This window comes from Lepidochelys kempii, chromosome 3, assembly GCF_965140285.1.
Source record: "Lepidochelys kempii isolate rLepKem1 chromosome 3, rLepKem1.hap1, whole genome shotgun sequence".
Lineage (NCBI taxonomy): Eukaryota > Metazoa > Chordata > Testudines > Cheloniidae > Lepidochelys > Lepidochelys kempii.
Window position 1 is genome coordinate 3109055 of NC_136382.1, and position 25269 is coordinate 3134323.

The 25269-nt window shown below is 59.2% G+C and overlaps 1 protein-coding gene across 1 annotated transcript in view; it reads left to right on the top strand.

Moving 5' to 3' along the window:
- The first annotated feature begins 5927 nt into the window (after window positions 1–5927).
- The window catches only part of GAREM2 (GRB2 associated regulator of MAPK1 subtype 2), a 45079-nt gene continuing 25737 nt past the window's right edge, over window positions 5928–25269 (top strand). Inside the window, exons 1-2 of the mRNA XM_073335492.2 lie at window positions 5928–6072; window positions 23727–23867. Of these exons, the coding sequence (XP_073191593.1) occupies window positions 5961–6072; window positions 23727–23867 (253 nt within the window). The 5' untranslated portion in view covers window positions 5928–5960. The remainder of the gene's footprint in view (window positions 6073–23726; window positions 23868–25269) is intronic.

Consider the following 25269-nt stretch of genomic DNA (forward strand, 5'->3'; position numbering starts at 1 on the left):
TGATTGCAAAGCACGTAACCATAAATCAACTCCCGCTCCACAGAAGGGTGGGCAGTGTCCCTTGACTCAGTTTCCCACCTTGTGGTGTGAAATTCTGACAGAGGAATGTCCTTTTAACACACCATTCCCCTTTTCTTCTGCTGCATCCCTCTCACAGCTGGCTGTGTGAAATCAGCAAAGGCCCAGAAGCCACGGGTGCCTTCATGTGGGTTCACCTCCCACCGAGGGGCAGGGGTAGAGCAAGACTTCTGCTGCTACCCACTGTCTTTGTGGCCATTGCTGCCACGGATGCAATGCAATGCCCTGAGCGTCTGCCACTTAGCCCAGTTCTTTGTGCGTTCAGCACTTGGTAATGTCACCGAGAAGCAAGGAACCTCACTGCTACTGGGCGTTGTCTTCCACTGCAATGCTGTCCCCACAGATAAATGTTGATCAATGCAAAGTGATGCACATTGGAAACACAATCCCAACTAGACACCGAAAATGATGGGGTCTGAATTAACTGTTACCACTCAAGAAAGAGATTTTGGAGTCATTGTGGACAGTTCTCTGAAAACATCCACTCAAGGTGCAGTGGCAGTCAAAAAAGCAAACACAGTGTTGGGAATCATTAGGAAAGGGATAGTTAATAAGACAGAAAATACCATGTTGCCTCTATATAAATCCCTGGTATGCCCACATCTTGAATACAGAGTGCAGATGTGGTCGCACCATGTCAAAAAAGAGATATTGGAATTGGAAAAGGTTCAGATAAGGACAACAAAAATGATTAGGGGTATGGAACGGATTCCATATGAGGAGAGATTAGTAAGACTGGGACTTTACAGCTTGGAAAAGAGACGACTAAGGGGGGTTATGATAGAGGTCTATAAAATCATGACTGTTGTGGAGAAAGTAACTAAGGAAGTGTTATTTACTCCTTCTCATAACACAAGAACTAGGGTCACCCAATAAAATTAATAGGCAGTAGGTTTAAAACAAACAAAAGGAAGTATTTCTTCACTCAATCTGTGGAACTCCTTGCCAGAGGATGTTGTGAAGACCAAAACTATAACAGGGTTGAAAAAAGAACTAGATAAATTTATTGAGGACAGGTCCATCTATGGCTATTAGCCAGGATGGGCAGGGATGGTGTCCCTAGCCTCTGTTTGCCAGAAGCTGGGAATGGGCGACAGGGGATGGATCACTTGATGATTCCCTGTTCTGTTCATTCCTTCTGGGGCACCTGGCACTGGCCACTGTCGGAAGATGGGATACTGGGTTAGATGGACCCTTGGTCTGTCCTAGTATGGCCGTTCTTACACCACCATTAATGACGGCTTCTTGGAGCAGCTGGTCCTGGAACCCACAAGAGGAGAGGCAATTCTTGATTTGGTCCTAAGTGGAGCACAGGATCTAGTCCAAGAAGTGAATATGGCTGAACTGCTCAGTAACAGAAACCATAATATAATTACATTTAACATCCCTGCAGGGGGGGGAATACTAAAGAGACCCATCACAGTAGCATTTAACTTCAAAAAGGGGAACTACACGAAAAGGAGGCGGCTAGTTAAATGGAAATGAAAAGGAACAGTCACAGAATGAAACGCCTGCAAGCTGCATGGACACTTTTTAAAAACAGTAGGATGTTTTTAAACCAGGCATAGTGACAGAGGATGTGGAAAAAGCTGAAGTACTCAATGCTTTTTTTGCTTCGGTCTTCACAGACTAGGCCAGCTCCGAGACTGCTGCACTGGGCAGCACAGTGTGGGGAGGAGGTGACCAGCCCTCAGTGGTGAAAGAACATGTTAAGGACTATTTAGAAAAGCTGGACATGCACAAGTCCATGGGCCCAGATCTAATGCGTCCGAGGGTGCTGAGGGAATTGGCGGATGTGACTGCAGAGTCATTGGCTATTATCTTTGAAAATTTGTGGCGATCGGGGGAAGTCCCGGGTGATTTGAAAAAGGCAAATATTGCACTCATATTTTAAAAAGGGAAGAAAGAACCCAGGGAACTACAGATCAGTCAGCCTCACTCCAGTCCCTGGCAAAATCATGGAGCAGGTCCTCAAGGAATCGATTTTGGAGGAGAGGAAGGTGATCAGGAACAGTCAGCATGGATTCACCCAGGGCAAGTCATGCCTGACCAACCTGATTGCCTTCTAGGATGAGATAACTGGCTCCATGGATATGGGGAAAGCAGCGGATGTGATATAACTTGACTTTAGCAAAGCTTTTGATACGGTCTCCGGCAGTATTCTTGCCAGCAAGTTAAAGAAGTATGGGCTGGATGAATGGACTATAAGGTGGATAGAAAGCTGGCCAGATTGTCAGGCTCAACGGGTAGTGATCAACATCTCGATGTCTAGCTGGCAGCTGGTATCAAGCGGAGTGCCCCAGGGGTCGTGCCCCAGGGGTCGGTCCTGGGGCTGGTTTTGTTCAACATCTTTATTAAAGATCCGGATGATGGGATAGATTGCACCCTCAGCAAGTTCACAGATGACACTAAGCTGCAGGGAGAGGTAGATATGCTGGAGGGTAGGGGTAGGGTCCAGAGTGACCTAGACAAATTGGAGGATTGGGATAAAAGAAATCTGATGAGGTTCAACAAGGACAAGTGCAGAGTCCTGCACTTAGGACGGAAGAATCCCATGCATGGCTACAGACTAGGGACCGAATGGCTTGGCAGCAGTTCTGCAGAAAAGGACCTGGGGGTTACAGTGGACGAGAAGCTGGATATGAGTCAGCAGTGTGCCCTTGTTGCCAAGAAGGCCAATGCCCTATTGGCCTGTATAAGTAGGAGCATTGCCAGCAGATTGAGGGACGTGATCATCCCCCTCTATTGAGCACTGGTGAGGCCTCATCTGGAGTATTGAGTCCAGTTTTGGGTCCCCCACTACAGAAAGGATGTGGACAAATTGGAAAGAGTCCAGCGAAGGGCAACGAAAATTATCAGGGTCTGGGGCACATGATTTATGAGGAGAGGCTGAGGGAACTGGGGATGTTTAGTCTTCAGAAGAGAAGAATGAGGGGGGATTTGATAGCTGCTTTCAACTACCTGAAAGGGAGTTCCAAAGAGGATGGATCTAGACTGTTCTCAGTGGTAGCTGATGACAGAACAAAAGGAGTAATGGTCTCAAGTTGCAGTGGGGGAGGTCTAGGTTGGATATTAGGAAACACTATTTCACTAGGAGGGTGGTGAAGCACTGGAATGGGTTACCTAGGGAGGGGGTGGAATCTCCCTCCTTCGAAGTTTTTAAGGCCCGGCTTCACAAAGCCCTGGCTGGGATGATTTAGTTGGCGATCTGTCCTGCTTTGAGCAGGGGGTGGGACTAGGTGACCTCCTGAGGTCTCTTCCAACCCTGATCTTCTATGCTTCTTTGATGACCAAAAAAATGCCATCGCAGCTAAAGAGAATAAAAGAGGCAGTTCGAGATAAAAAGGCATCTTTTAAAAATTGAAACTCAAATCCTGCCGGGGACACAGAAAGGATAAACTCCGGCAAGCCTCGTGTAAAAGTATAACTAAGGAGGCCAAAAAAGAATTTGAAGCGCACGTAGCAAAAGACAGAAAAACTAACAGCGATTTTTTACAGTACATCAGAAGCAGGAAGCGGCCAGACAACCCGGGGGGCCACTGGATGATGGAGGCGCTAAAGGGGCACCCAGGGAGCCATTGTGGAGAACGCGCTGTGCCTCCGTCCCTGGTTGCCAGGCCAGTGGCAGAGGCTGCTCTGGCTCCTGCACCAAGCCAGGGAGTGTGCCCTGGGCTGGCGGGAGCCCCCGACCCCCTCTCTTCCCCCGGCTAGGGCTCAGTCCCGCGGGCCCGCGCGTCCCCGGTTTGTGACCCCTCAGCCAGCAGGGGCTGGGGTGGGTGTCCCGGTCCGGGTACCAGGCTGGGCTGGCCCAGAGGGCAGAGCTGAGCCTGCAGCAGAGCAAGGAGAGGATTGGAGAGTGCCCAGGCGTGGTGGGGGGGGGACAGGGGCTGGGTTGGGGGGGAGAATCCCCAGACGGGGTGGACCGGGGTGGGTTGGGAAGAGGAGATGGGCAGGGCTGGGGGCTGTGGGGGGGGCGGGTGAGTCCTTGGGCGGGGGCTGGAGGGGCGCGGGGGGGGAATACTCTCGGGGGGGGGACAGGGGCTGTGTTGGGGGGAGAATCCCCAGACGGGGTGGACAGGGTTGGGTTGGGAAGAGGAGATGAGCAGGGCTGGGGGCTGTAGGGGGGGGCGGGGGAGTCCTTGGGCGGGGGCTGGAGGGGTCCGAGGGGGATACCCTCGGGGGGGGACAGGGGCTGTGTTGGGGGGGAGAATCCCCAGATGGGGTGGACAGGGTTGGGTTGGGAAGAGGAGATGGGCAGGGCTGGGGGCTGTACGGGGGGCGGGGGAGTCCTTGGGTGGGGACTGGAGGCTGGAGGGGTGCGGGGGGGCAATACTCTCGGGGGGGGACAGGGGCTGTGCTGGGGGGAGAATCCCCAGACGGGGTGGACAGGGGTGGTTTGGGAAGAGGAGATGGGCAGGGCTGGGGGCTGTAGGGGGGGGGCGGGGGCAGGGGAGTCCTTGGGCAGCGGCTGGAGGGGTTCGAGGGGGATACCCTCGGGGGGGGACAGGGGCTGTGTTGGGGGGAGAATCCCCAGACGGGGTGGACAGGGGTGGGTTGGGAAGAGGAGATGGGCAGGGCTGGGGGTTGTAGGGGGGGGCGGGGGAGTCCTTGGGCGGGGACTGGAGGCTGGAGGGGTGCGGGGGGGCAATACTCTCGGTGGGGGGGACAGGGGCTGTGTTGGGGGGGAGAATCCCCAGACGGGGTGGACAGGGGTGGGTTGGGAAGAGGAGATGGGCAGGGCTGGGGGCTGTAGGGGGGGGCGGGGGAGTCCTTGGGCGGGGACTGGAGGCTGGAGGGGTGCGGGGGGGCAATACTCTCGGTGGGGGGGACAGGGGCTGTGTTGGGGGGGAGAATCCCCAGACGGGGTGGACAGGGGTGGGTTGGGAAGAGGAGATGGGCAGGGCTGGGGGCTGTAGGGGGGGCGGGGGAGTCCTTGGGCAGGGGCTGGAGGCTGGAGGGGTGCGGGGGGGGAATACTCTCGGTGGGGGGGACAGGGGCTGTGTTGGGGGGAGAATCCCCAGACGGGGTGGACAGGGGTGGGTTGGGAAGAGGAGATGGGCAGGGCTGGGGGCTGTAGGGGGGGGCGGGGGAGTCCTTGGGCGGGGACTGGAGGCTGGAGGGGTGCGGGGGGGCAATACTCTCGGGGGGGGGGACAGGGGCTGTGTTGGGGGGGAGAATCCCCAGACGGGGTGGACAGGGGTGGGTTGGGAAGAGGAGATGGGCAGGGCTGGGGGCTGTAGGGGGGGCGGGGGAGTCCTTGGGCAGGGGCTGGAGGCTGGAGGGGTGCGGGGGGGGAATACTCTCGGTGGGGGGGACAGGGGCTGTGTTGGGGGGAGAATCCCCAGACGGGGTGGACAGGGGTGGGTTGGGAAGAGGAGATGGGCAGGGCTGGGGGCTGTAGGGGGGGGCGGGGGAGTCCTTGGGCGGGGACTGGAGGCTGGAGGGGTGCGGGGGGGGAATACTCTCGGGGGGGGGGCAGGGGCTGTGTTGGGGGGAGAATCCCCAGACGGGGTGGACAGGGGTGGGTTGGGAAGAGGAGATGGGCAGGGCTGGGGGCTGTGGGGGGGCGGGGGCGGGGGAGTCCTTGGGCGGGGGCTGGAGAGGCGCGGGGGGGGCAGGGGAGTCCTCGGGCTGGGGGCGGAGCCCGGGGGGGATGGGGGGCGGGCCGGGGGGCGGGCCGCTCCCGCTGGGGTTGCAGCCGGAGCCCGGACCCCGCGCGGTGAGGGCGGGAGCCGCGGCCCCGGAGCCCCCCCCCCCCCCCCCCGCCGCCCTGGTGCTGATGCTGCGCCCGGCCGGGCTGCTGCCGCCGGCGCCCAGCCCGGCCGCCCCCCGGGGCCCCCGCGCCTGAGCCCGGCCAGGGGCGATGCGGCTGCCGGAGAGCGATGGAGAAACTGGCCGCCGGGCTCGCCCAGGTCAGCTGGAGCTCGGGGGCGCTGCCCCTGGATGTGATCGTCAGCAAGTGCCGCCTGCCCACGCTGGTGCGCCTGGGGCCAGGTGAGGGGCGGGCCGGGGCCCGGGGGCCGGATCGGGGCCAGGCGAGGGGCGGGCCGGGGCTCGGGGGCCGGATCGGGGCCAGGCGAGGGGCGGGCCGGGGCTCGGGGGCCGGATCGGGGCCAGGCGAGGGGCGGGCCGGGGCTCGGGGGCCGGATCGGGGCCAGGTGAGGGGCGGGCCGGGGCTCGGGGGCCGGAGCGGGGCCAGGCGAGGGGCGGGCCGGGGCTCGGGGGCCGGATCGGGGCCAGGCGAGGGGCGGGCCGGGGCTCGGGGGCCGGATCGGGGCCAGGCGAGGGGCGGGCCGGGGCCCGGGGGCCGGATCGGGGCCAGCGTCGCGGCAAAGTTTCTAGGAGATTTCACTGGGGAAATTTACAAAGAAGAAGAACTCCCCCCGCCCCCTGCCATCTTCTCCCACCCCCCAGCCCTCTTTCCTGACCCCGACCCCCCTGACCGTCCCCGCCCCGCTCCATGGGAAGCGCTGGGGGTCGTTGCTGCGCCCCCCGCCCGGCTCCTGGGGGCCGGGGTGGGGGGCAGCCCGGGCGGGGGCCGTGGCTGGCTGCCCGGCGGGGGTGCTGCGGGCGGGCCGGGAGAAGCGGGCTGTGCCAGCAGCAGGCGCTGCCCTGAATGCTAATGGCAGCGGCCGGTCCTGCCCGTGTGAATGGGGCCGGGGCTCTGCCCGGGGAAGCGAAAGACTCTGGCCCCGGAGCGCAGACACCTCGCCCCCCAGCTTCCCGGGGCCCCGGAGCAGCCGGGCATGGCCGGCCCCAGTCCTGCCTGCAGGGCTCCCCCAGAGCAGCTCGGAGCTCAGAGCACCAGAGGGTGCTCTCCTGGGGGGAGGGGACATCTGGAAACGGGGGGCTCTGGGAACTCCCCTTGTCTGGGCGGAGGGGAGTCCCCATCCCGCCCCCAGCAATGCAGGACCTACAGGGCTATTATTTACTTGCATTGCCCCAGCCACTAGGAGCCCTAGCCCTGGACAGGGCTGGCTGGGTCCCTCGGCTGGCTTGTCCCATGTTCCTCCGCCAAAGAGCCCAAACCCATCCTGTGGCCGCAGCTTTGTAGGCTGTGTGAGTTGCCAGGGTGGCTGCGGGGCTCTGGCGTGGGTGTGTGCCCCCGGCCACGCGTGTGTCCCCGTGTGTTCTGCATGTGTGTCCGTGTACAGAACTAGCCCCAGGACGGTGCAGCTCGGAGGAGCTCGGCTCAGACTGGCTCGTGTAGAGACCTTCGAGAAATGTACGGAGCAGATAAAGTTTCATACAAGGCAGCATCGCTGACAATAATGGGCAGGAGTTTTCCAAGCCCCTTTCTTTGCCAGCCCGGGGAGGGGCTGCTGAGGGGCAGAGCGGGCGGTGGGGCTGTTGGGTTTCTCCTCTGTAGAGCACTTGGCTGCCAGGTTTTCTTTTTCCTTGTGACTGACTTGCCTCTAAAGCCAGCTCCGGATAATGGCTTATGTCCCTTTTGTCTGAGAACCTCGGGAGAGCCTAGGGGGCGGGCACAGATGCCAGTCAGTAATAAACAATCCCCACCAGTCTATGGGGCAGAGGAGGGACGGCCAGCCGGCTCTGAGGGATTGGAGCTAGGAGAATGGAGAAGGAAATAAGCCAAGGGGATTTCAGGCTGGAGCACAGGAATGATCTCCTATGGAACGGAGTGTCCAGCGACATGGTGCAAGCCCCCTCGCTCCATCACTTAAAGCTTAATTGAGCTGAGCCCTGGAGAAGAGACTCATAGGAGCAATGTGACCTGCTTGAGCGGGAGCGGGATGGGCTGGATGGTCCAGTGGGGCTTTTCCAGCTCCTAAATTCTCAGCGTTAGCCCCCGACTCCCACTCCCAGGGGACGTCACTTGGCTGGAGCAATGGAAGTTGGAGACAGGTGAATCAGCATGTCCCTGCTGAGCTTTGAGGCTTGTCTAGGGTTTTCTTCCCTGTGCTCTGGCCCAGGCCCCACCCCCACTGGTCCTAGTTTCACGGCTATACATGTTTTCATCCCAGAGCTCAAGTCTGCATGAGATTTAGTTACAGTGAAAGTCCCTGGGCTGGGATGTTCCTCACTAGGCCCAGTGGCTGCCTGGGATCACAGCTGTGCCGCTGAGCTCTGGGGAATTGTCCTGTCTGGCATAGCATGCTTGAGTGGGAGTTGAGGCAGCTTGCCCTCTTCTCTAGTCCACATAAGGGGAATCCAGTCCCCCGAGGCTTACCAGAACCATGGCTGAACTTAGGCAAACTTTCAGCTGAGCCTCCCCCTCAAAGAGCCGGGATTATAGTGCCCATGTCTCTCGCTGATGAGTTAGACGCCGGGTACCAGAACTCTGTTGTTTGGCTGGAATTTTATTAACTGCCAAATTCAAACTCAGCTGGACAAAAGCCTGGAGTTCTTACATGTGACATGTGCTCCTCTGAAAGTGACCCGGCAACGGTGCTGTGGGGCTGCACGCTTCGTGTCAGACGCGCTCGGGTTACAAGTAAGAAGCTGTGGGTGTTTCTTCCTGGCGCCAGGCCTACAAACCCCACCTGGAATCTGAGACAAGAGCAGGGCTTGTTCCTTCCCGTTTGTAAGTGCCTGTAATAAAGGTTCTGCAAGCAGAGCTGTAGAATCCTAGAAGTGTGGGACTGGAAGGGACCTCGAGAGGTCGTCTAGTCCAGCCCCCGTGCTGAGGCAGGGCCAAGTAAACCTAGACCAGCCCAGACAGGCGTCTGTCCAACCTGTTCTTAAACACCTCCAGTGACGGGGATCCCACAACCTCCCTGGGAAGAGGATGCCAGGGCTTAGCTAACTTTATACTTAGAAAGTTTTTTCTGCTATCTAACGAAAATCTCCCTTGCTTCAGATTAAGCTCATTTCTTCTTGTCCTTCCTTCAGTGGACATGGAGAACAATTGATTGTCATCCTTTTTATATCAGGGGGTAGCCGTGTTAGTCTGTATCCACAAAAACAACGTGGAGTCCAGTGGCATCTTAAAGACTAACAGATTTATTTGGGCATAAGCTTTCATGGATAAAAAAACACTTCGTCAGATGCTTTTTATGACAGCCCTTAACATATCTGAAGACTTATCAGGATCCCCCTTAGACTTCCTTTCTCAGCACTACACATGCCCCATTTTTTAAACCTTTCCTCAGGGGGCAGGTTTTCTAGAGCTTTTGTTAGTTTTGTTTCTCTTCTCCGGACTCGCTCCAATTTGTCCACATCTTTCCTAATGTGCAGGGCCCAGAACTGGACATAGGGCTCCAGCTGAGGCCTCCCCAGTGCTGAGTAGAGCAGGACAAATTATCTCCCGTGTCTTACATACGCCACTCCTGATAATACACCCCAGAATGCTATTAGGCTTTATTGCAACTGCATCACATTGCTGGCTCATATTCAATTTGTGATCCACTGTAATCCCCAGATCCTGTTCAGCGGTGTTACTGCCTAGCCAGTTGTTCCCCATTTTGTTTTGATTTTTCCTTCCTAAGTGTAGTACTTTGCATTTGTCTTTATTGAATTTCATCAGGTTGATTTCAGACCAATGGTCCAGTTTGTCGAGGTCATTTCGAATTCTAACCCTGTCCTCCAGAGTGCTTGCATCCCCTCCCAACTTGGCGTCATCTGCAAATTTGATGTGTGTGCTCTGCACTCCATTGTCCAGTCATTAATGAAAATATTGACCAGTGCTGAGCCCAGGACTGACCCCTGTGGAACCCCACTAGATACGATCTCCCAGGTGGACAGGGAACCAAGTGCCCAGGGGCCCGGGCAATTTAAAAGGGCCCGGGGGTCCCCAGCTGCTGCTGCCAGCAGTGCAGTGGGGTTACGGCAGGCTTCTTGTCCGCCCGCGCTCCGTGCCACTCCTGGAAGCGGCTGGCACGTCCTGCGGCCAATGGGAGCTGCAGGGGCAGTGTCTGCAGCCAGCGGCGTGTGGAGACCCTTTGGGCCCCCCCGCCTGGGAGCCGCTGCCGGAGGGGTGAGCCAGTCGCTTTCAGGAGCCGCACGAGGTAAGCACCTACCCCCGATCCCCTCCTGCACCCCAAACCCCTGCCCCAGATCTAGAGCCTGCTCCCAAACTCCCTCCCAGAGCCCGACCCCTTACCCCCCGCCCCAGCCTGGGGAAAGTGAGTGAGAGTGAGCAACGGAGGGAAGGGGGATGGCATGAGCAGGGGGCGGGGCCTCAGAGAAGGGGCAGGGGCGTGGTTTCAGGGAAGGGGCAGGGCAATAAGCGAGGCAAGGGTCTTTGGATTTGTGCGATTAGACAGTTGGCACCCTACCGAGCGGGCATGTGGAAGCCCTGGCTGTGCCGGAAGAGCGCGCCCAGCACCGCCCAAATGTCAGCATCTGTGCACGGGGGCCCATTGACTGTTCTGCCCTGGGGCCCAGAATTTCTGTCAACGGGCCTGGAACCAGTGATAACTACTCTTTGAGTCCGGTCAACCAGTTGTGCACCCACCTTACAGTAATATCATCTAGCCCACGTTTCCCTAGTTTGCTCATGAGAATGTCATGTGGGACAGTGTGAAAAGCCTCACTAAAATCAAGATCTATCACATCTACTGCTTCCCCCAGCCACTAGGCCAGTAACCCTGTCAAAGAAGGAAATTAGGTTGATTTGGCATGATTTGTACTTGGCAAATCCATGATGGATGTTCCTTATCACCCAGTTATCGTCCAGGTGCTTACAAACGGATTGTTTAAAATTTGTTCCAGTATCTTTCCAGGTATAGGAGTTAGGCTGCCTGGTCTGTAATTCCCCAGATCCTCTTTGTTCCTGTTTTTAAAGACAGGTCCTGTGTTTGCCCTTCTCCAGTTCTCTGGGACCTCACCCGTCCTTCAGCAGTTCTCAAAGATAATTGCAAATGGTTCCGAGATTGCTTCAGCTACTTTCTTTAGTACCCTGGGATGAATTTCATCAGGCCCTGCTGACTTGAATCCATTGACTGTATCTACATCTCCTTTAACCTGATCTTTCCCTAGTTTAGCTTCCTTCCTTCCCCTCTCACAAATCTTGGGAGACAGGCCAGTCCTTGCCTACAGACAGCCCCCCAACCTGAAGCAAATACTCACCAACAACCACATACCACACAACAGAACCACTAACCCAGGAACCTATCCTTGCAACAAAGCCCGTTGCCAACTGTGCCCACAGATCTATTCAGGGGACACCATCAAAGGGCCTAATAACATCAGCCACACTATCAGAGGCTCGTTCACCTGCACATCCACCAATGTGATATATGCCATCATGTGCCAGCAATGCCCCTCTGCTATGTACATTGGTCAAACTGGACAGTCTCTACGTAAAAGAATAAATGGACACAAATCAGATGTCAAGAATTATAACATTCATAAACCAGTCGGAGAACACTTCAATCTCTCTGGTCACGCAATCACAGACATGAAGGTCGCTATCTTACAACAAAAAAACTTCAAATCCAGACTCCAGCGAGAAACTGCTGAATTGGAATTCATTTGCAAATTGGATACTATTAATTTAGGCTTAAATAGAGACTGGGAGTGGCTAAGTCATTATGCAAGGTAGCCTATTTCCCCTTGTTTTTTCCTACCCCCCCCCCCCCGGGACGTTCTGGTTAAACTTGGATTTATGCTGGAAATGGCCCACCTTGATTATCATACACATTGTAAGGAGAGTGGTCACTTTGGATGAGCTATTACCAGCAGGAGAGTGAGTTTGTGTGTGTGGTTTTTGGGGAAAAAAAAAAAGTGTGGGGGGGTGAGAAAACCTGGATTTGTGCTGGAAATGGCCCACCTTGATTATCATACACATTGTAAAGAGAGTGGTCACTTTGGATGGGCTATTACCAGCAGGAGAGTGAGTTTGTGTGTGGGGGGGTGGAGGGTGAGAAAACCTGGATTTGTGCTGGAAATGGCCCAACTTGATGATCACTTTAGATAAGCTATTACCAGCAGGAGAGTGGGGTGGGAGGAGGTATTGTTTCATGGTCTCTGTGTATATAATGTCTTCTGCAGTTTCCACGATATGCATCTGATGAAGTGAGCTGTAGCTCATGAAAGCTTATGCTCAAATAAATTGGTTAGTCTCTAAGGTGCCACAAGTCCTCCTCTTCCTTCCCCTTGTCATTAATATTAATTGTGTTGAATATTTGGTCACCATCAACCTTTGAGTGAAGACTAAAGGCATGAAACACCTCGGCCTTCTTGATGTTAGGACCCAGCCTACACTTAACATTTACACTGACATCGCTCCATTGCTGAGGGGTATGTCCTCAGGGACCTGCTTTGCCCCCATTGGCCTCCTGCTCCTTCACACGCTGTGGAACGGGCTAGCCTGCCTCTTTAAGGGCCAGGAGCTCTGGGGCTTGCCAGCTCTGTTTGCTCAGCCCCACCTGGGCCATAATTAGCTTTCTCTCAGCGGGAGAGGCGGAAGCCCCCGAAAAGTGTGCGGGGAGTGCCACGGGTGCCCATGCCCGCACCATGCTGTGCTGCACTGTCCCTCGAGACCCCGCCCCTGCACCGCCCTTTTCCCCAAGACCCCGCCCCACCTCTTCCCACCAAGCCCCTCCCCACTCGTTCCCCTCCTCCCCTCCCTCCATCACTCGCCCTTACGGCCGGCCGGTAAAAAGTGGGAGGGTAAAGCCCCCCCGTTCCAGCGCCCCTGTCTCCCAGCCTAAGGGGGCTGGACTAACTGGGGTCCGGTGGCAGCCTGAAAACTGGGGCCTCCCAAACCGGCTGTGAAGACTCAGGCCATGCGTATGCTACGGGTGTGCCGAGGCTCCGCTGCTCTGGCACCGTTGTGTGGAAGTTTCCGACCGCGCCGGCAGGCTGTTTCCATCCCTGTAAGTAACCCAGCAGCTAAGAGGCAGTAGCTTGATCGGCAGAAGTGTTCGTCCACTGACCAAGCCCTGTCTACCCTGGGGGTGAGGGCGGCATCGCGGGGTGCGGGTTTCATACCCCTGAGCCCTGCAGCCACATCGATCTCCACTGGCAGAGTGGCCCAGGCCTCGGTGTGGGAGGGGCCCGGCGCAGAGCAAGCGGGGCTGGCAGAAGGCGGGCACGCCCAGGAAGTCAGCTGGGAGTCAGCGCTCTGCCCCCAAGTGGGGAGAGTTAAAGGGTGCCCGGGAGGCGGGCTAAAGAGGAGCCCAAGGGGGCAAACAAACTCTTGGTTTGTTTGGACTTCTGTTATCCTGGAAAGGGTTAAATGTTAGTTATTGACTTGGCTGGGGGGGGCTAAGTGCTGGCACAGACTCCACCCTGTGTGGGGAAGCCTGGGGGGGGGAGGGGTCTCCCACCTCAGAGGAGGAAGTTGAGGCAGGGAGGGCCTGCAGCACCATGACAGGGCAGCCCTGTCCCCTTCCCTCTCGACTCCCTGGGCAGCCTGGCTGTCTCTGGAGGGTTTCCACAGGCGCGGCTGACTGGAACTCACTCCAAATGCTGGCCCGCAATCGGGCACGGAGGGGCAAGGCCAGAGTTCCCTTTTTTTGGATCCTTTGGGGGCACTCGGCACTGGGACGGGCTGGGCCCAAAGGGCCTGCTCCGTAGTTCACTGGAAAGCCCCCCATTGAGGCCAGTCAGCTTTTGATCAGGCCCCACGAGGGGGAAGGTAGGTGGGTTTTACAGGGTTCTTGTCCCCAGCACCATTAACCTTTAGATGTAAACCCCGCTGGGGTCATACCCAAGTAACTCGTACGCGGGTGACGGTATTGCCCTCTAGTGGCTGCAGCCCGCAGGCAGGACAAAGGCTGTACCACGGTAGAGCGAGGGGCGTGCGCTCTTTGCAGTAGACCGGGGTGGCCAACCTGCGGCTCCGGAGCCCCATGCGGCTCTTCAGACGTTAACAGGCGGCTCCTTGTACAGGCACCGACTCCGGGGCTGGAGCGACAGGTGCCAACTTCCCAGTGTGCCGGGGGGTGCTCACGGCTGAACCCCCGGCTCTGCCCCAGGCCCTGCCCCCACTCCACCCCTTCCCGGCCCTCCCCTGAGCCGGCCGTGCCCTCGCTCCTCCCCCCTCCCCCCCAGAGCCTCCTGCACGCTGCAAAACAGCTGATTAGTTGGTGCAGGGAGGGAGGGGGAGGTGTTGATCAGCGGGGCTGCCGGTGGGCGGGAGGCGCTGGGGGCTGGGGGGGAGGAGCGGATGTGGGGGGGCTGCTGATGTATTACTGGGGCTCTTTGGCAAAGTACATTGGTAAATTCTGGCTCCTTCTCAGGCCCAGGTTGGCCACCCCTGCATAGAAGGATGGGGTTGTATCCCTCCCCTTTCCAGGCTGGCTGTCGGCCACTCGACAGGAATTCCTGCGGGCCCCAGGTGCTCAGGGATGAGCTAATTATGGAGGCTCTGCCTGTGTTACAAACTGTCATGTTACCAGTTTATTGCTGGATCGATTTCCACTTCCTCTTGGAAGGCGGGGGCTGGGGCTGCTGCGGTCCAGCTTCTCGGAGCAGCACCAGGGAGGGGAGGTGGCCTGAAGTGTCCCGGCTCCGGAGCTGGGAGCCTGCCTACGGAAAGGCTTCGCACCCAGTAACAGATCAATATCCTTAGATGTACTGAGGAGGCAGCTTTGGGGGATTTGCTTTAAAATCTAGGACTATCTGTAAGGCAGTCCTGGACTAGGAGCAGTGCTGCTTGGGGTCCTGGGTGAACCAGTCTGGACCGAGTAACTCAGCTTCATCCCACTACACCTGCCCCTTTCCCACCTGTGTAGCACCCGAAGTATCCCCCTCGCTCCGGGGTGCTGCACCCTCCAAATACGTGCAGGCTCCTAGCAGGCCACTAAGGTCTCTTCCCCCAATTAGCCATTCTCCCTCCCCAGGACGCAGCCCCTCCAGCCCCGGCTCTTTCCTGTAGCTCTTCCTGGTCTCCCTCAACTTCTCAGGAGCTGTCTGCTTGCAAGGCACCTAGAACGTGAGCCTCGACGTCCCCGTCGCCCCTGGGCTGCGTGTCCTTGAGCGGGCTGGGCCGTGTGAGCCCCGGCACCCACCGCGCACAGCCAGCCAGAGCACACAGTTGCGATGGCTTTCCGTGTGCGATCTCTCTCCCGGCAGCAGCAGCAGCCACACAAAGGGGCTGTCTTTGCGGCCCAGGCCCGCTTGCCAGCAGCTGCCAGAAGGGGCCGGTTGGATTTCAAGTCCTTGGACCTTTGCAGCTTTTCCCTAGTAACTGTTGCTGAGGTTCGCAGAACAACATTCGGGGAGGGCTCCCTGCCGGCCGGCCGCCCCTGGCACAGGCTGCTTGGAGAGCCGCGGCCCTGGCATCCCAGACGCTGGTCCCAACGGGCTCTTTGGGAGGCCATGGACCAGACAGCCAAGGGCTCAGAGCAGAGCAGCGGATGGGAAGGTGGGGAGAAAAGGGGGGTGGGTGGAGCCCTGGGTGAACGACGCTGAGTTCTGCCCCTTTGTTCCCAAATGAGTTGCCTGCTGAGGTTTTAAACCAGACCAGCGTCAGTGCGGGAAAAGGCGACGTGGGGACGAGTCTCCCAGCGTCGATCGCCTCCGGTGTGTCACTCGTGACCGGGGGAAAGACGGATTCCTGACCCCGAGTGTGTCCCAGCCACTCCCCAGAGAGCACAACTTGGGTGTTGGTGCAGTTGGTATATTGAGAGCAGGAAGACAGCAGGCTGGACGGACACACAGACGCTTGAGATGCCTTAGTCCTTCGGGAGAGGAAGACCTATTAGGTCCCATCTAGTCCATCTGCCCCAGGGTCGGGGCAGGGGGATTTTTTGCTTACTGTTAAGGTGCCCCCTCATTCCAGCCGTGGCAGGATGGTCCCAACATCCCTGGTGGGGGGAGGCATGGGCTGTGTTTTCCCAGGCGGGGGGCAGCGGGAGGGCAGGCTCATTCCCAGATGTCTTTGTTAGTAACTGGGTCTCTTCCAGTCAGGGTTACCTGAGCTGCTCCAGAAGTGCAGTGATTAGGGTCTGCACTGAGGACACCAGAGACCTGCTTCAAGTCCCTTCTCTGGCACAGGCTTCCTGTAGGACCTTGGTCACGTCACTTACTCTCCCTGGGCTTCCATTCAGTATCTGCACCACCCTGCTTCACAGGGTGGGAGATAAATATGGTAACGATTGGGAGGTCCTGAGGGGACGGGGCCCAGCTAAGGACCTTGGAGAGGATGGCGAGAAAACTTAGCTCAGCTTTGGGCCCAGTGAATGGGGGTGGCCCTGACAACATTGTATCATGATAGCGGCATTATCTGCACCAACTGCGAGCTGCACAGCGGAGCCTGCATGCTTTTCAAGAGGTGCCGCTGACGTCCCCGGCTTCACCTCGCACTTGCTGTGTGTGTGTTTGTGTGTGTTTGTGCGTACACACAAAGCCGCAGGGACACATTTTCTCAGGCCTGCTTGATTTCTCACCCCTTTTCCGAGCCCCTGCTTCAGGCTGTGGGCTCTTCCACCCAACTGGGCTTGAGATCTGGGTCGCGTCAGCCCTGGGGCTGGACAAACCTGACTCCGCAGAAAATGCCGGCAGTGCGAGTGAGAGTGCAGTCTCCTCTCGGCGTAGATACAGAACCAATGCCCCAGTGCGGAGCGAGGGGGCGCTGTGCTGCAATGGGGGGGATGGCTCAGTAGGGGGCGCTCTCCCCCCGGTGTCGGTGCTGAGCCCCATGCCCCAGTGCGGGGCGAGGGGGCGCTGTGCTGCAATGGGGGGGATGGCTCAGTAGGGGGCGCTCTCCCCCCGGTGTCGGTGCTGAGCCCCATGCCCCAGTGCGGCACGAGGGGGCTCCGCAGGGGGGCGCTCTCCCCAGTACCCCAGCACGGCACACGGGGGCGCTGTGCGGCTGCAGCTGCTCTAACCGAACCAAGCCCGTGACTCCGAGTCGCGCCGTGGGCCGCGCCGTGGGAGTCGGCGGCTCTGCCCCCCCTGGCCCCAGCTCTGCTTTCCCGGCGGAGCTGTGGAAGCGCTCGGCGGCGGGGTTTGGTATCAATAAAGTTGTCGCTCCAGCTGGGCTATTTAATCTGAACAAAGAGGCGTTGCCAGGGCAACTTGCCACTCTTGGCAGCGGAGACCTGCTCATCCGCCGAGATTGGCGGGGGGAATATTCCCCGAAACGGCCTCGCCGAAGGGGCAGGTCCAGGCAGGTCTGCGGGAAGGGAGGACTCGCTCTCCCTGCTCCGGCATCCCCGAATAGCCTGTCACGGAGTCCCCGGGCGATGCTCTGGAACTGCTCCCCATGAAGCCAGTCAGGACTCTGGGGCAGTCGCCTTCCTGTGAGCAGCCTGTCTGCAGGACACACAGCTCACCCAGCTTCCACCTTCCTGGGTCTGACCTCGGAGCATTCAGCATCCTCTGCCCCTCCGTCCGCTTCCCCCAGCCAGTCCGCTCAGGCGGGGTTCCTGGGGAAGCCAGAGGGTCCGGCACCCCAACTTCACAGTCAGACGGGACTCTCAGCCAGCCAGTAAAACAGAGGTTTATTAGACAACAGGAACATGGTCTAACACAGAGCTTGCAGGTGCAGAGAACGGGACCCCTCAGCTGGGTCCATTTTGGGGCCAGTGAGCCAGACAACCACGTCTGCCCTTCACTCCATGTCCCAGCCAGCCCCAAAACTGAAACTCCCTCCAGCCCCTCCTCCTCTGGGCTTTGTTCCTTTCCTGGGCCAGGTGGTCACCTGATTCCTTTGTTCTCCAACCCTTCAGCTTTCACCTTGCAGGGGGGGAAGGGCCCAGGCCATCAGTTGCCAGGAAACAGGGTGTCGGCCATTCTCTGTGTCCAGACCCCTGCACACACCTGCCCTCTAGGGCTCTGCAATGATCATACACCCTTATCCCACCCCCTAGATACTTAAGAACTGCATAGGGGAAACTGAGGCACCCCCACAATATTCAGAGGAAACATTAAGAACAGGCCCACTTCGTCACATCTCTCCCCCCTTCGAGATCGAACTGAGCGGGGTCACTTTACCCGGTGACCTGGGGAAGTTCGAAGCCACCAATGTTCCCATGGATGCCCCAGCATCTCTCCCATTCCTTGGTAGGAGTTACACCAGGTCCTTCCAGTTTCACGCCCTCCCTTAGGTCGGGGGTGGTCGATAGCACTAGCAGGCTGCATGTGGGAAGGTTTCTGCAGCCCATGCCCTTTGGCCACCCCAAAACCCCAGGGGGTCAAACTGGGATTGGGTTTTCTCCAAGAGCTCCAGTCTGGAGGGCTGCAATTCGGGCTCTCTTGGTTAAGGGCCCCCATCTTGACCTGGGCCACATACTGTTCACTTACAGAACTAGCATGGAGACATCCCTTTCTCCACAGCCTTGGCTCCCCAACAAGCTGGCCAAACACAGCCACTTGGTTATAGGACGGTATACCTTTCTTAACAGCTTTCACTCCATCTGAGACCTTCTCAAAGCTATCCACACTGGATCTTTCAACAGGAAAGTCAGTGGATCCATTCACAACAGAAAATTTCTGGCTGTTAGGAACTGAAACTTTCTTGATTAAATCACTTTCACACCCTTCAGTTGCAGTAAACTGCTTGCAAAGACTCCATGAGGATTCCTTTCCCAAGGGCTTTTCTATGCAACAGTTCACCCCTCCCAGAAATTCTGCTCTTACCCTCTTTACCTAGGGCTTGCTCTAGGGGAACACTTTCCTGAGCAACAACAGACTCTTTCTGGGTCTCCCTTACATCCAGAATCACCTCTGGCCCATCAGGCGGATTCCTACACAATCCCCTTTCAGGCAAACTTACAGACTTCCTAGATAAAAGGTTAGAAGCCTTCTCCTTCCCTTTGCCACACACAAGTTCAGGAATCTTTTCCTCCTTGCTACAGGTTTCCACACCCTCAGTAGGTAACACAATCACACACCTTCATGCTCTCCTTGTGCCCTGGCTAGGATCTCACCCTGATTAGACAGAGTTGCTCCACCCTTTCCAACAACACACTAGCAACAGGCAAAATACAAGCACCAGAATTGTCTGGTCTCTGGGATTTTACATAGACCCTAACTGGATGCGACCTAGTTACAGGGCCATTCTCCCGAGCAGACAGAAACTTAGGACCCTTCCCTTCCTGGGCTTTAGCTGAGTCCAGAACCAGCTCTGAGACAACTGCAGGACCCTCAACCATCACAGGCTGAAAGGCCCCTTCTGTCTGCTCCACAGACCAAGAAGAGCCGGACACACTTTCTCCTTTACCAGACACACAGGTTGGGATCTCATTCCCTTTGTCCCAGCACACAAGGCTGGTCACAGACAACTGCTTGGAGACCAGGGTAGCTCCCTCCATAGGCAAGTCAATACCCCTGACAGACAGAGACCCATTTCCTTCACTGTCCCAATTCTCCACCCAGCTAACAGGTAAGGTCCCGGGACTCTCATCTTCCACTCCCCTCGCCTTTGCACCCTGCTGACTGGACACAGCCATCAGATCACAAGGCTGCCTAGGCTCATCCAAACTTTCCTTACCAAGCACCTTGCCACTCCCCACAGATCCCCTGCCCTGCCTGTGTCTCCCCCCACTCAGCTGGGGTCTCAGCTCAGCACTGCCCTTGCTGTCCCAGTGGGGGCAGGCCACTGCTTTCCTCAATGCATCAGAGCCAGCGAGAGTCCCCACTCTTGTGTGCAAGGGGGCAGGGAGCATCTCTCTGTCCCACCCAGCCCCAGGGGTCTGGTTACAGGCAGGCAGGTAGCCTGAGCCTAACGGCTCCTCCCTGCTGCCAGCCAGGTCATCTGCATTTTCACTGACCATTTCCCTCTCCGCCGATTGGTTCCCTGGATTCAAATTCAAGCCCTTGGCAGTTACAGGAACAGGGCCTGGATCCTGTCCCAAAGAGACACAGTCACCCCACAACAGGGTCTCGCAGCTGGTGTCCTGGGGCACCCCAACGACCAGCCAGCCCCACTCCTCCTGGGTCTGCACAGGGATCTGGGCCATAGGGAAGGCGAGGGGCTTCGTCCCTGGGACCCTCACCCAGCTCACAGCGCCCCTCAGCATCTGAGGCTGCACCACCCAGGGTCTGACACCAGTTCTCTCTGTCCCAGGATCTCGCCACCCCAGGAATGTCTCCCCATTGACCATCACCTTCCGCTCCCACTGGGGGTCCGAGGGGCCTGGCCCCAGGAAACTCCACACAGACATATAGGTTGGGGTCAGGAGTGGGAGCCTGTCCACCTCCCCACCCATCTGGCTGATGGAGTCTGTGGCCTTGGGACCCAGCAAGGGAGCTAGACACCGGCGCTTTTCCGCAGGGTCCCCTTGGTTCAAATCGCCAGCCTGCTCAAAGGCAGTGAGGTGGGCATCCACATCCCCCCCTCCTTAACCAGGGGCAGCAATTTAGTCTCGAGGTTCCCTGCGGAACTGGCCCCCCGGGATCTATCCCCACTCACCCCGGGGAGGTCCCCTAGGCCTCTCCGCTCCCCCACCGCCAGTTCATGCTGCTGCTGCTTCTGCAGCTCTTTCTCGGGCTCTCGCTGTCTCTCACAGTCCTCTTGCTCTCTCGGACTCAGCTCCAATCCCGTCCGTCTCGATCCCCCGATGGGGAACCCGATCGTGAAGACCCCCGTCTGGTCGGGGACAGGAGTCTTGGCGATGCCTGGCTCCCACTCCAGCTGCTCCCAGATCCTGCTATAGCCCCATTTGGGGTCAGGAATCTGTTCCTTAGAGCGGTCATCCTCCTCCAGCTGCACGGTTAACTCTGCTTTGGTGAACTTTCCAACGCTCAACCCTCTCTTTCTGCACAGGGTTACAATGTCCTTCTTAAGGAGACGGGGACAGGCCGTCACTCCGCTCTTCCCAAGTTGTTGTGGACTCAGAGGCCCGTGTGTTCTCAGCTCCCCACGGTTTCCAGGGAGAACCCCTAGTGTGCCAGCCCTTCTCGAGGTCACCACCTCTTTGCCAGGGTCGAGCTGCAGACTCCTCCGCCCCTTGGACTGGTCGCTGCAATCCCCAGGGGAACCCTGTTACTGCAAAAGTCCTTCTCTCTCCCCGCGCCAAGCTGCAGGCTCCTCCGCCCCTGAGACTGCTCACTGCAGTCCCCAGGGGGACCCCATTACTGCACAGTCCTTCTCGCTGGTCACACACTCCCAGGGGTTAACCGCCCCCCGAAACCGCTCCTCTCTGAGCCTTCAGCAGGCCTGGTCCTCGGCGATCCCCCTTCGTGTTACTGCTCCCCAGTCACTTACTGCAGGAAGCGCCATCCACGGGGTGCAGTACATCCCACCGCTGCCACCAGTTGTCACGGAGTCCCTGGGCGATGCTCTGGAACTGCTCCCCATGAAGCCAGTCAGGACTCTGGGGCAGTCGCCTTTCTGTGAGCAGCCTGTCTTCAGGACACACAGCTCACACAGCTTCCACCTTCCTGGGCCTGACCTCGGAGCATTCAGCATCCTCTGCCCCTCCGTGCGCTTCCCCCAGCCAGTCCGCTCAGGCGGGGCTCCTGAGGAAGCCAGAGGGTCCGGCACCCCAACTTCGCAGTCAGACGGGACTCTCAGCCAGCCAGTAAAACAGAAGGTTTGTTAGACGACAGGAACATGGTCTAAAACAGAGCTTGCAGGTGCAGAGAACGGGACCCCTCAGCTGGGTCCATTTTGGGGCCAGTGAGCCAGACAACCACGTCTGCCCTTCACTCCATGTCCCAGCCAGCCCCAAAACTGAAACTCCCTCCAGCCCCTCCTCCTCTGGGCTTTGTTCCTTTCCTGGGCCAGGTGGTCACCTGATTCCTTTGTTCTCCAACCCTTCAGCTTTCACCTTGCAGGGGGGGAAGGGCCCAGGCCATCAGTTGCCAGGAAACAGGGTGTCGGCCATTCTCTGTGTCCAGACCCCTGCACACACCTGCCCTCTAGGGCTGTGCAATGATCATACACCCTTACCCCACCACCTAGATACTTAAGAACTGCATAGGGGAAACTGAGGCACCCCCACAATATTCGGAGGAAACATTAAGAACAGGCCCACTTCGTCACATAGCCCCAGTTCACCTGCGATCGATGGACGGAGAGAGAGGCCCGCGAGCCACGCGCCTGCACCGGTCCCTGGGTGCAACACACGGCCCACGCCGCAGCCGCAATCAGGAGTTACAGGGGTCTGAGCTGAGTGGGAAATTTGTCTGGGCAAAAATGGCTTTTGGGCTGGGTGTTTGAGATCCCGTCTGCCTCCCCTGTTCAGTGTCGGGGAATCATATTTCTCCCTCCCTGGGGAGTGAGTATTTGGGACCAGCCCTGGGGTTTTCACCATCCCGCCTGCCCCCCTTTTAAAGGTGGCATTGGGCTTCTCCTGGCAGCTGACGGAACGATTGCGTTGAAATCACCAGTTCACGCACAACGTTCTGGTTTGAAGAGCAGTGTAAAGGGGACCCCCCATCCCCATCCCCAGGCCCGGCAGCTGGTGACCCAGGGGGCTGCTCGCTTTGCAGTCACCAGGCTGCTCATGCTGTCGTCCATGTGGAAGAGTTTGCAGCCTCCGGCCAGGCTGGTGAAAGTGACAAACTGTAAATAAAAGTGACAATTTTCATAAAAGAGCCGGTGACCAAACAACAATTTAGCTTAAATGAGAAGCAGTAACGCGGCAGAGATCCTGGAAGGCCCAGGCCAGAGAACAGTGCTCAGGCGCAGAGAGGTGATGGGGGGGATCAGGCTGGCCGGGGTGCTCAGGGCTGGCTGCGTAGGAGGCGCAGGGTGCTGGGGGAGGTGATGGGGGGGATCAGGCTGGCCGGGGTGCTCGGGGCTGGCTGCGTAGGAGGTGCAGGGTGCTGGGGGAGGTGATGGGGGGGATCAGGGTGGCCGGGGTGCTCGGGGCTGGCTGCGTAGGAGGCGCAGGGTGCTGGGGGCAGGTGATGGGGGGGATCAGGCTGGCCGGGGTGCTCGGGGCTGGCTGCGTAGGAGGTGCAGGGTGCTGGGGCAGGTGCTGGGGGGGGGGGATCAGGCTGGCCGGGGTGCTCGGGGCTGGCTGCGTAGGAGGCGCAGGGTGCTGGGGGAGGTGATGGGGGGAGGGATCAGGCTGGCCGGGGTGCTCGGGGCTGGCTGCGTAGGAGGTGCAGGGTGCTGGGGCAGGTGCTGGGGGGGAGGGATCAGGCTGGCCGGGGTGCTCGGGGCTGGCTGCGTAGGAGGGTGCAGGGTGCTGGGGGAGGTGAGGGGGGGGGGATCAGGCTGGCCGGGGTGCTCGGGGCTGGCTGCGTAGGAGGCGCAGGGTGCTGGGGGAGGTGAGGGGGGGGGATCAGGCTGGCCGGGGTGCTCGGGGCTGGCTGCGTAGGAGGGTGCAGGGTGCTGGGGGAGGTGAGGGGGGGGGGATCAGGCTGGCCGGGGTGCTCGGGGCTGGCTGCGTAGGAGGTGCAGGGTGCTGGGGCAGGTGATGGGGGGGATCAGGCTGGCCGGGGTGCTCAGGGCTGGCTGCGTAGGAGGCGCAGGGTGCTGGGGGGAGGTGCTGGGGGGGAGGGATCAGGCTGGCCGGGGTGCTCGGGGCTGGCTGCGTAGGAGGTGCAGGGTGCTGGGGCAGGTGATGGGGGGGATCAGGCTGGCCGGGGTGCTCGGGGCTGGCTGCGTAGGAGGTGCAGGGTGCTGGGGGCAGGTGATGGGGGGGATCAGGCTGGCCGGGGTGCTCGGGGCTGGCTGCGTAGGAGGTGCAGGGTGCTGGGGCAGGTGCTGGGGGGGAGGGATCAGGCTGGCCGGGGTGCTCGGGGCTGGCTGCGTAGGAGGTGCAGGGTGCTGGGGGAGGTGATGGGGGGAGGGATCAGGCTGGCCCGGTGCTCAGGGCTCTCTGTCCCCACTGCAGGAGAGTACGTGGAGGGGGTGAGTGACCAGGACGTGCTCCTCATTCACTCCTGCCGCCAGTGGACCACGGTGACGGCTCACAGCCTGGAGGAGGGGCACTACGTCATCGGGCCCAAGATCGACATCCCGCTGCAGTACCCAGGTACCGGGGCCATCGTGGGGAGGGGCTGGGGCCTCTCTCCCAGGCGGTGTCCGAGCTCCGTGGGGCAGCCCAGAAGACAGTGCTCAGCCAGCCCAGCGCCCCTGCTTCTGTGGGGCAAAGGACCCTGCGGTTTCCCAGAGGCGTGCTGGGGCAGTGCCCAGCCACTGGGGGCGGGGGGAGGTGGCACATGGCATCTGGCTGTTGGGCATGGTGGCGTCTCTGGGGGTCGGGATCGTGGCACCATCTCTAGGAGTTCAGCAGGGGCGCGGCGGCATTGCTGGGAGCTAGGGAGGGACATGCCGGTGACTCCAGGGGCTCAGGTGATGTGTCGGCATCAGGGGCTCAGGGACGTGGCAGTGGCTCCGGGGGCTCAGGGACGTGGCGGTGGCTCCGGGGGCTCAGGGACGTCGCGGTGGCTCCGGGGGCTCAGGGACGTGGCAGTGGCTCCGGGGGCTCAGGGACGTGGTGGTGGCTCTGGGGGCTCAGGGATGTCGCGGTGGCTCCGGGGGCTCCGGGACGTGGTGGTGGCTCCGGGGGCTCACGGACGTGGCGGTGGCTCCAGGGGCTCAGGGACGTGGTGGTGGCTCTGGGGGCTCAGGGACATCGCGGTGGCTCCGGGGGCTCCAGGACGTGGTGGTGGCTCTGGGGGCTCCGGGACGTGGCGGTGGCTCCAGGGGCTCAGGGACGTCACGGTGGCTCCGGGGGCTCCGGGACGTGCTGGTGGCTCTGGGGACTCAGGGACGTCACGGTGGCTCCGGGGGCTCCGGGACGTGCTGGTGGCTCTGGGGACTCAGGGACGTCACGGTGGCTCCGGGGGCTCCGGGACGTGGTGGTGGCGGCTCCGGGGGCTCCAGGACATGGCGGTGGCTCTGGGGGCTCAGGGACATGGCAGTGGCTCCGGGGGCTCCGGGACAGGATCTGATGGCATCTCGTTCTCACCACTGCTGGAGGATGACCACAGCTATGTTTGCTCTGGGATCCCTTTAACATCCCACGGCCACATTTCTCTGCCCTCATCTCTCTCTCCTGGCTTCCTCCCTTATGGGGCGCAGCTGGGAACGCTCAGGTTTGACCCCAGCTTGGGGCTCCCGGGCGAGGGTCCCAGCTCAACTGGCCCCTCCATGTCCCTGGGAGTTGCGCTCGAGCAGGTGGGCTTTGGTGTAATGCCCTGGGCACAACCTGGCACATCCCTGGCTGCTGGGATGCTCCCGCACCCCCAGAACAACAGACGTTCTGGTACTCTGGGAACAGCGAGACCCTGCCCCCGCTGGCGTGACCTTGCATGCACCGTACGGGCAGGGTGGGCACTCTTCAAAGTGGGGTCCCCTGCCCCATACTGGACAGAACCATGTCCACTTTTGTCTTGGTACCGGCCAAGCGGAACGGTCGGGCGCACGTGGAC